Below are 15,395 nucleotides of genomic sequence, written 5' to 3'. Positions count from 1 at the left end.
TTACATTTTACATTACTGTAGCTGTTTACCTACGGTCGTCTTGACATTTTACGCAAAAATGACCGTCTAAACTGCGGTTTATTTGCTCAGTCTAGTTTTGGACTTTCCTGAGGTAATTTGGTCGAGTGCTTACGCTGAAGGTAACTAATACCAGAAGGCAGCCTTGCTGCAGCTAGCTTCTTGTTATTAGCCTCACGGCTGTCAAGACGACACTCAGATTGGATAACTGTCAAGTTTGCTGGTCAAGAGTTCTCATTACGGCCCCAATCTGTGCCAAAAAGGAGTGGTTGAAAGGCTACCCGTAACCGACCTCCGATTGAAGCTCGCCCCTGTCCAAGGAACTGCGGGTTCAAGACAGTGGCAGCAGACACCTATGATGCGGGCTCTGTATGTCTCGTCATAGCCCACGCCCAAGATGCGTTGAATGGTGACTCTTGCATACCATGCTGTATTCAGCCAGCGAAAAGTCGTAAGCAGAGGTTTACATTTCTCGAAGACATGGTGGATCACATCAACCCTGATGCAGAGTCTGATGACGAATGGGATAGTTCTGAAAGGGACCGCAGCTGGGCTGCTAAATCGCGACACCGCTTTTATACCCCCCGGGAAAACGGTGGCAACAGGTCCTAGCCTTCAGCTGTGATTACTTCTGTGGATGTTCCACACGATGAGGACACCCATGAAGAGAGATGTCTCTCTCAATCTCCTTCAGAGAACCGGAGACATATGCATGTCCTAATGTTCTTTTGGGTGACTATGAAACCCACAATTAAAGGAACAGTCCACCGTGTTTCAATAATAAAGTATGTTCTTCTCTGACCTGAGATGAGTTCCTCTGGACCTGCCTAGTCTTCGGACGCGCCCCCAGTCAGCAGCGCGCGCTGCGCAAACTCGTTAGCATTAGCTTGGCTCAGCTTGGCTCAGGTGCACTGTGTAGAATTCATGCCACCGTTTCTCTAATGCTACCTTTTTCATGAATACTTACCACCACCATCAAATTCTAACTATTCATTATGACTGGGAAAATTGCACTTTTCATACATGAAAAGGGGGATCTTTTTTAGCTGCAAAAATGGCTGTATTTGGCCCATACTACAACAAACTAGTTTATTACTTAGAAAAAAATGTGAAAAGATCAAATTTGGCTTAAACCATAGACACAAACCATGCTGAAAAAAACAGGAAAACTGATCCATGGATCCATGATCCATGGTTAGTCAGGAACCATGGTTTTCATGCTTACCCACAGAAAACATGGATAAGCCATAGTATTACTATGGTTGGTTCAGATTACTTAGAGAAACCATGATTACTACAGTAAAACCATGGTTGATTTTCGTGAGGGCAGTTCCCACCGCAAGGGTCCTGAAAAATTCCTTCTTAACCTCTTATTTCGCAGATTTTGTATTCTATCTCTTTTCCTTTTTGGTGATTCTGGCATATTATGTTCCTAGTCAGTATTTCCACAAAGCATTTTTAAAGGCTCTAGTATCTACTAAACACCATCTCTGACCCCAAACAGAAGGCGGGTTCGAACGATAAAGATGACCATAAACAGAAGATGGAGGCAGGAGCTGAAGAGGACATTCAGTATGCCAGTGTCCACTTCAAGGCAAAAAAGAAGGTACTGTGTGTGTGTGTGTGTGTGTGTGTGTGTGTGTGTGTGTGTGTGTGTGTGTGTGTGTGTGTGTGTGTGTGTGTGTGCGCGCGCGAGGGCGTGCATATCTGTGTTCCCATGATTTAGCCATGAAAGTGTGTTTCTGTGTGTGTCTACTATTTAAGAAGATGGAGGCAGGAGCTGAAGAGGACGTTCAGTATGCCAGTGTCCAGTTCAAGACCAAAAAGAAGGTACTGTGTGTGTGTGTGTGTGTGTGTGTGTGTGTGTGTGTGTGTGTGTGTGTGTGTATGTGTGTGTGTGACTGTGTGGCTGTGTGTTTGTGTGTGTGTGTGCATGTCTGTGTTCCCATGCTTCAGCCATACATGAAAGTGTGTGTGTGTGTGTGTGTGTATCTGTTTGTGCATGTGTACATCTATTTACCAAGATGGAGGCAGGAGCTGAAGAGGACGTTCAGTATGCCAGTGTCCAGTTCAAGACCAAAAAGGAGGACGAGTCTCCAAACCCCCCAGCCCAACAGCCTCCTGCTGCCAAGAAGAGGGAGGAAGAGAAGCTTTATGCCACGGTCGACATCGGCAGGCCCTGTAGTGACGGGACTCAGTAAGTAAAAACAAATTGTAAACCAAAAGTTATTTTTGGCTGATCAGGACCCCGTTTCTCAAAAGCATTGTTGCTAACCAGCTACTGTATATCTGGTCCCAAGTGCAAGTGACATGATCGACTGAAAGCAACAAAATCTTTTTCATCCTATTAGGTTCTGTTGGAATTAATGCAACACTTGAAGCAAACATTAAAAAAGTTGAATAGCAAAGGGATGGGAGAAAGTTAAAGTATACTCAGTACTGAACATGATGCAGTGAGTGTCGTGGAGGTACTGCTAAAGGGACGTTTTGTATAAAATCTTGAATATATTGTTTCATGTAATATAACATGTCCATAAATTGGTTCTCAACAGTATTCACCCCATTAAGACTGGCCGTAGCATCTCTGTAACAAAACATTTAAAACCAGATTCAGCATCTAGTATGTGCATTTACCTCTAACAGGGTAAGGTTGACAATTCTGATACATTTTTTTTAGCACAATTGAAAATGCAAAGCCACAGGCTTACTTACATACTTACGCCTTTAAATTCCCATAGGAACATAGGCCATTGACGAAAGTCTTCCATCCTCTCCTGTCTTGGGCCCTCCACTCCAGTTGTTGCCACGATAGAAAAAATAAAAATACTCAGCTACAGAAACAGTGACGAATATCAAAGTCACAGAACAAAACCCTTTTTTTAAGACACAGCTAACAAAATAACGAGGTCAAAACTAGTCATACAGTATATAATGCTTGCAAAAGTTCTGAGCATAATAACCATTTACATGTCTTGCAGAAAGGAGGATGAGTCTGCCATCTACAGTACTGTGAAGAAGAGCTGAACAGAAGCATCTGGAGTTTGCCTCATCTGGACACAACAGACAACAGTCAGTGGTGTGAAACTGACCTTTAACCCCTTAGCACAGAGCCTATGCTATAACCTTACTGTCACCAAAATTGTAATGGCTATGTCTTAATCTGTTCTCGGTAATGTCATAGCAATGTGTTATGATGTAGTAGTTAAGTATTTTCAGCAAATAGTGAATAGGCCCGCCGGCGACTCCATCTACAGTAAGAGGCTACCTTGTGATTTTTGGCAGGTGCCTAGGAGATGACCCATGTGTCAATTGAAGATTGAAAATGGTCAGTGGTGGGGAGTTTTATTTTAATTGGGAATTTGACCTGAACATGGACAAGATTTTATTTATTCGCTCGTATTGGTGGTGGGGGCCCTGTTGTGACCTTGGCAGGCCGTATCAGTATCAGGATATATTAGGGGACCCTATCAGTGTTTTGCCCTGGGGCCCTGTGTGCACTTGTTCCACCACTGTCACCTCAGTCACCTCCACATCTCCTAAGTATTTCATAACCATGCATTTGGATTGCAATAACACAATAGCCTTTTAAAAATGTATACATGGGTTAAAGAGGGGCATATACAATTGTATATATTTAAATAATGTTGTGTATTTAAGACCTATTAATTGCTTTTTGTCTTTGTAGTTAATGTAGTACTATTTCTTTTTAAATCATAGATATATTTAATAAGTTTTAGGTACTGTATGCGTGTGTATTTCCTGCCATGTGTGTTTGCTATATATACCCTACCTTATGTCATAGAATGTATGCACTGTATGTAGTAATATACAATCTGTGATATACTGTATGTGCTTGGTACATGGTGTGTACAAATGTTTTATTATTATTCCATTTATTTAAATGTGCTTTTTGGCATTCAGTGTTTGTGTTACTTGGTTTGGCCATGCAGTGTGGCAATGCTCCTCAAACGTGGCGATACTGCAGGGCTGGAATGGGACATAGTAAACAGCCCGGGGCCGTTTTGGCATAGATCAGCCCCCCTGGTTTTCCAAGATATTATGATTGGCACAGTCTGTTGTCTACATTAAAAATGGACCAATGGGCTGGCCTATCTAAATGATGGGTGGTCTCTAAGGGACAAAAACAAAAACAGCAACAACAAAAACTGCAGCAGCATCAGCCGTTGAGGACTGTCGGCCCACTGGGAAAATACCCTATATTCCAGGGGCCTCATTTATCAAGTGTTCTTAGGCACATATCTGTGCGTAAAGCATGCGTGCGATCATTCCTGAGAAAGTGTGGGATTTACGAACATCTAGCCTACTTGAACATAGAAATGTGCCTAAATATACAAGCATCTCAGACCATGTGAGCGAGTGGAAGAAACATGAAATTGGCAGTGTTTTCATCCATGTGTGTCTCCTTTTTTTATTTATTTTGAAACACTGCCCTCCCCCTGTCGAGAGCACTTCCATTTCTGTCGCGGACATGTTTCTATCTCCGCACTTCCTGCCAGCGCTTCGAGTGGCGCGTGTGTCCGCGTGTGTTCATGAGTGTCCGAACAGGGTGGCGCCTTCGAATTAACATGGCATTTGAATATAGGCTAGGCCTATTTTAATACCATATATGGTTACTTGGAGGCGTTTCGGGATGCAAATTACCCCGAATGCGCACGTGCACAGTGATTTGGAAGGTGTGGGATTTATCATACAGAAGTGTACGTAGGAGCAGCCAACACACGTTTGATAAATCCCGATTTTTCTATACTTGCGACCATTCTATATTTCACTCGTAGGACACAATTTACAAGGCATTCTATGAACAAATGATAAATGAGGACCCAGGTTTACCAGCCCAGCCCTGCAATACTGTGTTTTGAATTAAAAAAAAAAAAAAAACTTTTTTATAATAGAGTGGTGTTTGCAATAGAGTGATGTGTGTTGTGTAGAATAGAGTGTTGTGTGTTGAATACATGAATTATTGTTCCTGGAAAAATATGCAAAAATATGGAAGTAAAATATGAATTGTGCACATTTAAATGACTAGTGTATTTCATTGTAGGCCTACTATGTTACATGCATCCTGAAATTTCACTTACAGCACATATTTCTGCAAGTGAAGAGTTCAGATGCAAAACCCCCTAACTCCATTTCTGAAGACCTGCATTTCTATATTTTTAGAGAAACCCCTTGTTGGTTTGGTTTACATTCATGCACTTGATAATACATATAAATAGTTATATTACATAAATAAAATAAATAATATGCAATTTTGATAGCTTTGTATTAAATAAAAATGAATTAAGATTATTTTCTGAAAAGGCACTTAGGGGGTTTTGCATCTGAACTCTTCATGTGTTCTTGAACCCTCTTGCTCATGTCTGGACACTGAATTTTCCACTGTCCCATGCACTGTGATGCTAACATACAGTAGCAAGTTCGGCAAGTTCAATCTTTTAACAGTTACAAGCACATTTGTTAACACATTGTTACGCCCTTGAGTTTCTGCACACAGTGTCACGGGTGTACCAGTGGTAAAGTCTGGGGTCCGTATGCATGCACTGTTCCACATTCTTCTTGAACTTGTTCATGAAACCTTTTTTCTTTTCTGAGAATGTGTTTTTGTATTGCATTTTTCACCCCGCTATGCTATTGTAATAGGTGACAGTGCCTTGAAGCAAATGAGCTATTGGTTAGTGGATAGGCTTTTCATCATACTGTGGAGCGAGTGTTGTGTTGATTAAAGAAAGTGTTTTTATTATTATTTATCATTATTTAAAACTCTTTATGGAATTAAAAGGCAAATTCACACATTGAAGTTACCTTCTCCTTAATTAATATTTTTGGCAATGTATTCTGCACAACATACAGTTCATTACAGTGCAGGGCATAATACCAAGTTCAGTGGCCTGAGCACAAGCCCCATCACTGAGGTGCCTTCTGGTTACGAGACGTAATTTTCCGCTGATGTAAGCATGCAGTCTGTTAACATGAGTCGGAGTCCTTTACCAGGTTAAGACCCGACAATAGGCCATTGTAGCAGTGTAGAAGTGTAAATATATGTTTAAATCCATGTATTTTTGGTACGGTTTACACAATTGACGACCACTGGTACAGGCCCAAATGGATGTGTTTACAAAAAATATCCATATACATGTAAACAGGGTCTTAGCTGTTGCACATATTTTCAGTCATTTTCGTTGGCCACACATCACACTGACATTTTGGATGCAAGTAAATGTAGGCCTACAGAGTTTTGCACAAGCTGATTGTTTCTCTGTAGTTTTACAGAGTTAGGGACACAGCATGAAGTTCAGTGCCATATGCATAGGCCCCGTCCTCAGTGTGACTTCTGGTCAAAGACACAATTTTCCGATGCTGTAAGCATTCAGTCTACTAAACATGACACCTTTAAGCCCTGCCACTGAGGCGCACATGGACATATTTCCAGTAAAAAAAAAAAAAATTTCCACACTTCACGTTGTGACGTTGTAAATGCATGTCATTGTAAGTCAGTTTCAGTTTGTACGAGCAGGTCATCTCTGCAGTTTGAGTGAGAGACAATTGCACCTGTACTGAACATTTTTTAAGCTACATTTTTAAGCTGCTTAAATGCTTCAATGACCAAACTGAAATAGCCACACATGCTGCACTCTCTCTCTCTCTCTCTGTCTGTCTCTGTCTCTGTCCTCTCTGTGTCTGTCTCTCTCTCTCTTTCTCTCCCTCAACACCTCCTACACAAATGCACATCAAAATGGTATGCCAACATGTGAACTTACATTGATAGTTGACACACACTCCCCTGGTAATAGTGTTTTAATTCACATGTTAAATGTGTTATGCTTTCTGTCTGTCTGTCTGTCTGTCTGTCTGTCTGTCTGTCTGTCTGTCTGTCTGTCTGTCTGTCTGTCTGTCTGTCTGTCTGTCTGTCTGTCTGTCTGTCTGTCTGTCTGCCTCAACCCCTACACAAAAGCATATCAAAATGCTATGCCAACATGCATATACCTACATTGACACACATAGTTGACATACACTCCCCATAGTAATGTTTTAATTCACATGCTAAATATGTTATGCTTTTAAACAGAAATATTTTCTCCAAGTGACCTGTAGTATCACCCACGTTACGTACTGACGTCTGGTTTTGACAGAGAATTTTCCAATGCTCTAAGCACAACGTTCGCTAACAGGCTTCTCTTTCTCTCTCTCTCTCTCTCTCTCTCTCTCTCTCTCTCTCTCTCTCTCTCTCTCTCTCTCTCTCTCTCTCTCTCTCCCTGCCTCAAGTCCTACTACACAAACATACATCAAAATGCTATGCCAACATGTGAACTTACATTGACACACATAGTTGACACACACTCCCAGGTATGCTAATAGTGTTTTAATTCACATGTTAAACATGTTATGCTTTTAACTGAAATATTTTCTCCAAGTAACCTGTAGTATCACCCATGTATTGACTTCTGGTTTTGACACAGAATTTTCCAACGCTCTAAGCACAATGTTTGCTAACAGACTTCTGAACAAGTTTAGGTCGCAACACTTCACACTTCACTCACACGCAACCATTTTTGGACGCATGCACGCTAGCCTGAATTTACACTGACAGGTCACCTCTCTGCACGCCTGGACTGGTAATCTGGCATACAGGACATTTTCCCAGGGACAGATGGACAATGCTGCTTTTTCATTTTTATTTATTTATTTGAGACCGGCTCGCAAGAGGGGGGTGCAGGGTACAAACATGTCTGGGCCTTTTCTTAGCTCCAGTCCTTATCCAGCCCTGTTTGAGTGAGACAATGCTCCAACAGTGACAGTGCATATAAATACTATGTAGCGTTGCTTTAAATGCACCAGTTTCCAGCATCTGCTACCATCTCTCTTTCTCTCTTTCTCTCTTTCTCTCTTTCTCTCTCTCTCTCTCTCTCTCTCTCTCTCTCTCCCTCTCTCTCTCTCTGCCTCTCTCTCTTGCTGCCTTAACCTCTGCACATACACACATCAAAATGCTATGCCAACATGTTTACTAAAATTGATACACAAAGTCAACACATACAGTGCTCCCCAGGTAATACTGGTTTAATTCACATGTTAAATATGTTATGGTTTCAAACAGAAATATTATCTCCAAGTGACCTGTAGTATCACCCACGTACTGACTTCTGGTTTTGACACAGAATTTTCCAATGCTCTAAGCACAACGTTTGCTAACAGACTTCTGAACAAGGTTAGACCGCAACACTTACTGTTGCCTGCACAGTGGCATATTCACACTTCACTCACGCCCTACCATTTACAGGAGGTCACTGAACAATTTTTTTCAAAAGCTGCTTGAGTGCTTCAATGACCGAACTCACAGCCACACATACTGTACTCTCTCTCCCTCTGTCTGTCTGTCTGTCTGTCTCTCTCTCTCTCTCTCTCTCTCTCTCTCTCTCTCTCTCTCTCTCTCTCTCTCTCTCTCTCTCTCTGTCTGTCTGTCTGTCTGTCTGTCTGTCTGTCTGTCTGTCTGTCTATCTCTGTCTATCTCTCTCTCTCATGGACGTAGATTTGGGTAGGGACGGTGGTGACATGTCACAACCAATATTCAAGGGATATAAAATAGTCCCGACCAATTTTTGCCATATTAATTGAAAAAAAAAACCCGAAATAACTGAACGAAAATCTACATTGATTAGTTTAATATTTCGATATACTATGCAGTGGTAGCATTCATTTAAAAAACATTTTAAATTGGCTAGATAGTGAGCTATGATGACCCATGCCGCTATTGGCTGCAACAAGCGGCCAGGAGGAAGCAGTGGCCCACGCTGGTGGTGCTGAAAAGTGAAAGCATCTGTCTCGTATTGGAATTAAACTCAAACGGCATACATGTTTCCTTCTGAATTTTACATTTATGAGCCTCAGAGATACCAAAAAGAAAAGGACGACTGGCATAAGAAGTTATGCTACCTCAACAGTAAGCCTACGCCCACATATGATTTCATCTACGCATGTGTTGCATCGTTCGGTGTTTAGGTAAGATGAGCGTTATCCTCCTACCCTCCCTTTTCTTTTTCGAGTGCAGGTTTTAACGGTCTCGTTGTAGCCATCAATTAAGCCCTGGCAGATGCAAATAAACATGGGAATGAATGAATGAGAGAGTCATGGGAAGATGCTGGAGATGCTGCCGTTTGAATTAGTTGCTGTAGCCTGGTGGCTATCCACACACCTCACACAATGCATGCCATAATTGCAAAACATTCCGACTGTCAAACTACTCGATAGTTAAATGCGATTTGTGCTTGCTCGTGTCCGTTGCCCTGTGTCGTGTGTGCCTCGTGTTGTAAAAAGTTTGGCACAGGGAATTCATTTCAAGTTGTGATTCCTCTGACATTCTGAGAATAAAAGTCAGGTTTTAGATATTGTCAGACAAAAAAGGGTCGTTTATTCTCCCAGGACAAAGGGGCTTGGTCTTGATGGAGCTTGACTGCTTTTACAGAAAGGAGCCCAAGAGTAGCCTGGCCTACGTCTTTAAAGGAGCCGCTACCCTTTTAAAGTCAGATACAGATATTCTCTCTCTCTCTCTCTCTCTCTCTCTCTCTCTCTCTCTCTCTCTCTCTCTCTTCTCCTCTCTCTCTCTCTCTCTCTCTCTCTCTCTCTCTTCTCTCTCTCTCTCTCTCTCTCTCTCTCTCTCTCTCTCTCTCTCTCTCTCTCTCTCTCTCTCTCTCTCCATTGTTATGTTGTCCAGGCCCATTAGAAATGCTTAGTCGTTGAAGCAATTTTGTTTAAATAAATGTTAAATAGAATTATCTGTGTTGAACATGTACCACTTACTGTATAGCACTGTTAATTTTGGGAAAAGGATATGAGCCCTAGTGTAATGTGCCACCTGGTTTAAGAAACAGTCTTCCTTACTTATAGGCCCTAGTCATTATTTCGGTAGGGCGCTAGGCCTATATTGAATGAGCCTAGATTAATTTTATAATAGGCTACCAGTCAGATTAATCTAGATAAAGAATCTATGTATTTTTTTATTTTATTTTTTTTGGTTGAAGTTGTCCCTACCAAAGCTCAAGCCAAACCTACGCCCTTGCTCTCTGCCTAAACCCCTACACAAACATACATCAAATGGTATGCCAACATGTGTACTTACATTGACACACATAGTTGACACACACTCCCGAGGTAATAGTGTCTTAATCCACATGTTAAATATGTTATGGTTTCAAACAGAAATATTATCTCCAAGTGACCTGTAGTATCACAGAATTTTCCAATGCTCTAAGCACAACGTTTGCCAACAGACTTCTTTACAAGTTTAGGCCACAACACTTACGGTAGCCACACAGTGGCTTATTCACACTTCACTCACACGCTACCAGTTTTGGGTGCATGCACGCTAGCGGGAATTTACACTGGCAGGCCACCTCTCTGTAGTTTTTGTACTACGTAGCGTTGCTTTAAAAGTATCAGTTTCCAGGATCTGCTACCATCTCTACCATATCGCTACCAGACTTCCTTACAAGTTTAGGCCGCAACACTTACTCATATATTCGCATATTCACACTTCACTCACACGCTACCAGTTTTGGGTGCATGCACGCTAGCGGGAATTTACACTGGCAGGCCACCTCTCTGGACCCCCGGACTGGAAATCTGTCATGCAGGACATTTCCCAGGGACAGTGAACTGATAATCTTCAAGGGGCAATGCTGCTTTTATTATTATTTTTTTAAATTATTATTATTATTTAAGATCGGCCCGCAAGAGGGCACAAGCATGTCTGGGCCTTTTCTTGGCTCCAGTTCAGCCCTGTTTCAGTAAGACAATGCTGCCTCCAACGGTGACAGTGCAATAGAAACACTACGTAGCGTTGCTCTAAAGGCACCAGTTTCCAGCATCTGCTACCCTCTCTCTCTCTCTCTCTCTCTCTCTCTCTCTCTCTCTCTCTCTCTCTCTCTCTCTCTCTCTCTCTCTCTCTCTCTCTCTCTCTCCCCCTCAACCCCTACACACATACTGTACATCACATTACTATGCCAACATGTGCACTTAAATTGATACACAAAGTTGACATATACAGTACTCTCTGTTTTAATAAACATGTTAACTATGTTGTGCTTTTAAACAGAAATATAATCCTCTAGTACCTCTAGTATGACCCACATACTGACTTCTGGTTTTGACACAGATTCTTTACAAGGTTAGACCATAGTTTAATGCCAACATTGTGTTCAACAACTTTTAACTTTTTAGGTGGTTTGAAAAGAGCCCCATCGAGGTCGAGGTTTGAGCAACTTCTGGAGTCTGGAGTCTGGAGTTCTGGCCGAATCACCCACTAAACACTGTGAATGGCACATTCTTGAAAAAGTGATTTTAAGAAAAGATATGGACATGGTCGTCTGAGACTAATTCGAATTTGCCAAATAACAGACACATCAGCAAACTTCAAAAAATTGTTGGGTACCACTCTACTCTATTTCAGATAATTCAGAAACGGGGCTAAATGTTCAAAACTTGTCATTTAAGGGTAAATGTCAAACTGTATGTCTCTCTCATTTCCCTCCCATTCACTCTCCCTTCACTTCTGTGTTATCAACACTTCCTGAAATGATATATTTTTGTGTCTGTTTCATGTTGCATAACACATCTCAAGGAAGTAAATGGCCAGACTGTTTATCAGAAATGCCACCTGCTCCCACCCCCTCAGTAGGCCTCAAATAACAGTTGTCAGTGTCACATTAGCCGAACAAAGCAGAAGTGCCCTCACGTCTGTTGCTGGTTAAACACACACAGATACACACATGCACCACTTGGTGGTGTGCATCTGTTCACCAATAACTTAGTGTATATGCATCAAAGGAGGCTGAAATAATAATTGTAGACTTACCTGATTGTAGAATGACTGGAAAAACAGTAGAAAGGTGGATCTGAATGATTTAACTCAAGGGCAGATGTGAAATTAACATATTTACAGAAATGGTGGAATGTCACTATACATGTAAGCCCACTTACTCCGAAGATCAAGGTCAAGTGCTGCTATAGGACATGTGTTTAAGGGCTCGTGCACACCTACCATGCCGCCGTTGGCGGGACAGGAGCAATTCATATCAGAGAGAGTAGAGAGAGAGAGGTTCCATTGGCCCATTGTTTCCAGGTTCTATTATTGCAAGGGGGATGGGGGGGGGGGCCTTTAGGCAGACCTAAGGACTGTTCTATTCAATGCTAGGAGCATTATGACACGCCCCTTTAGGCAGACCGGAACCTGGTCATGTTAGGTGCCCATAGCAACCTATTACTTTGGCATATCTCTATATACTTAAAGAATCTCTGATCATATGGCAGCAGCGAAAATGCATGGGAAGAGATTAGTCCTTCCACACGGCGGTAGTCTGACAGTAGCGGTGCGGGATACGGATCACTGCCACCGGGCATTTGGAAAATCTCGAGCGGAATTTCTATGTCTGCATTTGAGTAGTGTCCCGGCCCATTGAAATGAATAGCAAAAACACACACCCCAGTTAACTACCCTTACGAAAATCAACCATGGTAAACCATGATTTCTTGGGGTTTTTTTTAGCATGGTTTGGCACGGTTTTTGGTTTAACTATGGTCTAATTATAAAATGAAGTAGTAGTTCAGATCCACCGCGCTCTTTCGTGTGGTGCGTCTCCAGTTGAATAACTTAGAAGGCGAGAAAGTGGATCGCGAGACACTGACGAAAGCAACAGCCGAAAAGTTTGTCTACACTTCTGCTGCTATGTAAAAAATAAAAAATAAAAAGAAGAAAAGAAGAACCCAAGTGCGATCCACTTTCTCACCTTCTAATTATAAAATCAACCATGGTTTTACTCTGAAAACCACTGTTCATAATCATTCATTAAATTACACTTACATTTTTTTATCCAATGCACATATTGGTGACAGTTCTTGGAGCAATGTGGGGTTAGCTGCCTTGCTCAAGGACACTTCAGCCATGGATGGAGGTGCAGGGAGAGATAAGGGTGGGATTTGAACCTGCAACCCTCTGATCTTCAGTCTAACTCCCTAACCATTTCACCAAGGCTGCAAACAAATTTTCACATTTTTTTTGGGTGACCATGAGACCCACAATTGACCATGGTTATTTGAGCATGGTTTGTGACTATGGTTAAACCAGACACAAACCATGCTGAAAGAAACATGAAAACCATGAAGAACCATGATCCATGGTTAGTCAGGAACCATGGTTTTCATGGTTACATTGACCAGAACACACACAAAGCTATAGGCTGTAGTGTAAAATATTTTTGTGTGACATTTTCTCCCAAAAAAGTATCATGTGGGTGGTTGCTGTGAAGTTGTCAGTCTGCACAATCTAGTGTCCCTGCACCAACATCCGCTGGTCAACTTCAAAAATGCAGCTCTCACCCGTGAGCACCCGTGTGTGTGTGTGCAGGGGTGGTGTTCAGGCGGGAAAAGTGTGACTGAGTCACATGGCCATAACTAACATTGAGGACACAGAGGTCATGTCCTCTGTATTTTTTCAGTAATGTAAAAATGTATCTATGATGAAAATTGATATACGTATGATCACCAATGATAAATTCAGTCTCTATGCTCCACCCCCATTTATCCTCAAGGCAGTGATTAATGAAAACAAACTTAAAGCTGGGGTTGCAGGTTAACCATTTTAAGAAAATGTACTATTATGACATCACGTTGGGGGTTCCGCAGGCTCATAGGAGTCTATGTAGAACCTTAGAATCCTGGGGGAGTTCCCCCAACGTGATGTCATACCTGCAACCCCACCTGGTCAGAGTTTGAAGCATTCTACATTAAATGTACAGTATGTAGTACAGCACGCGGTATTTGACCCCAATATTTGAACATGTCTGGTTACAGCCCTGCATGTACAGTATATTATTGCATATACAGTGTATTGTACATAGGGCCCAAAATGTGTTGCTACACCTCTGCTTGTGTGTGTGTGTGTGTGTGTGTGTGTGTGTGTGTGTGTGTGTGTGTGTGTGTGTGTGTGTGTGTGTGTGTGTGTGTGTGTGTGTGTGTGTGTGTGTGTGTGTGTGCGTGTGTGTGTGTGTGTGTGTGTGTGTGTGTGTGTGTGTATGTGTGTGTGTGTGTGCGTGCGTGAGTGCATTAACATAGGCCTACTGTATGTATGTGCGTGTGTGTGTGTGTTTTTTTTTTTAACTTACCGGTAATGTTCTTCATTGACTTTAATGTTCTCATGTCGTTAACACTACACTGTGTTGATGTTCCTTGTAAGCTTTGGCAACTGATATTTCCAGTACAGCACGTTTGCGTTTTAATGTTTTGAGTGTGCAGAGAAATAAAGGTAGTGAGTGAATAACATGCATACACAGCAAAGGTCACATACAGGCCAAATGTTATCTGATGTTTGGTAGTGTGCATTTCCGCACAAAATCCTCCTTTTCTGACACTTTATTGTCAGTTTCTTCATATGCACAGGTCATAAAAGGGCATTGAAATGTCATGTCTTTCTCTATACCATAGGGCATACACCACACAGAAAAATATGACTTGTGGGTGAAATGATGTTTGGGTTTAGTAAATCATCCTAAACTACCTAATGTGTTTGCAGCAAAACTGCATTTATTAAGCCATTTGGCCATGATAAGCCATGTCTGTGACAGGTACACAACACAAGGGTGCTTGAATATATACTGCTCCATAAAAAAATGATTAATGAAATATATAAAGGAAATAAAAAGACAAAATTCAACTCAATCACAGTTCTTTGAAACCTGTGATCACATTCCACAATATGATTCAACAAGATTTTCAATCGGGACACTTCATGAATTCATAATGTAGGATGTACATGTTATTTTGGTGTTCCCTTTTTTTAACAGCATTTATTTTTCCCTTATTTTTGAACAGCATATTTTTATATATTTCTAAATGGGGCAGCCATGCCCTAATGGTTAAAGATGGTTGCCGGTTCAAATCCCACCCTTCCACTCCCTAACTCACTCCATATCTGAAGTGACCTTGAGCAAGGCACCTAACCCCACACTGCTCCAGGGACTGTTACCAATACCCTTCCTAATTGAATACTAATGTAATGTTGTGTCTGCCCCCTTTTTGTTTTGCTTGTTTGGGAGGGTGGGGTGGGAGGTCATGGTGGGTTGACGGTGGGGGGTGGATCGACCTGTTCTTGTTAAGTGGTTGTGGGATTCAAAGAACAAACAAACAAACAAACAGAACAAAACAAATCAAACAAAAATGTTATTCTTTATATGTATTTTTACTTTTTTACATTTAATTAGAAGGTGGACAAATAGTATCGAAATGAACAAAGATAGATAGTCTGGGTGGAGGTATGTATGTAGTTTTGGGCTTCCATCTTTAGTAAGCCATTTCTTAACCTTTTTGAATAA

At 41.6% G+C, this 15,395-nt stretch overlaps 1 protein-coding gene across 1 annotated transcript in view; it reads left to right on the top strand.

Annotated features, from left to right (window-relative positions):
- Nucleotides 1–1,750, top strand: part of LOC134457045 (B-cell receptor CD22) — an 11,209-nt gene extending 9,459 nt beyond the window's left edge. The window contains exons 17-18 of the mRNA XM_063208798.1: nt 1,523–1,624; nt 1,745–1,750. Coding sequence (XP_063064868.1) covers nt 1,523–1,624; nt 1,745–1,750 — 108 coding nt within the window. The remainder of the gene's footprint in view (nt 1–1,522; nt 1,625–1,744) is intronic.
- Nucleotides 1,751–15,395: the final 13,645 nt, after the last annotated feature.

Source organism: Engraulis encrasicolus, chromosome 1, assembly GCF_034702125.1.
Source record: "Engraulis encrasicolus isolate BLACKSEA-1 chromosome 1, IST_EnEncr_1.0, whole genome shotgun sequence".
Classification (NCBI taxonomy): domain Eukaryota; kingdom Metazoa; phylum Chordata; class Actinopteri; order Clupeiformes; family Engraulidae; genus Engraulis; species Engraulis encrasicolus.
Note: the sequence above shows the minus strand (reverse complement) of the source record. Positions and strands in the feature narration are given on the sequence as shown.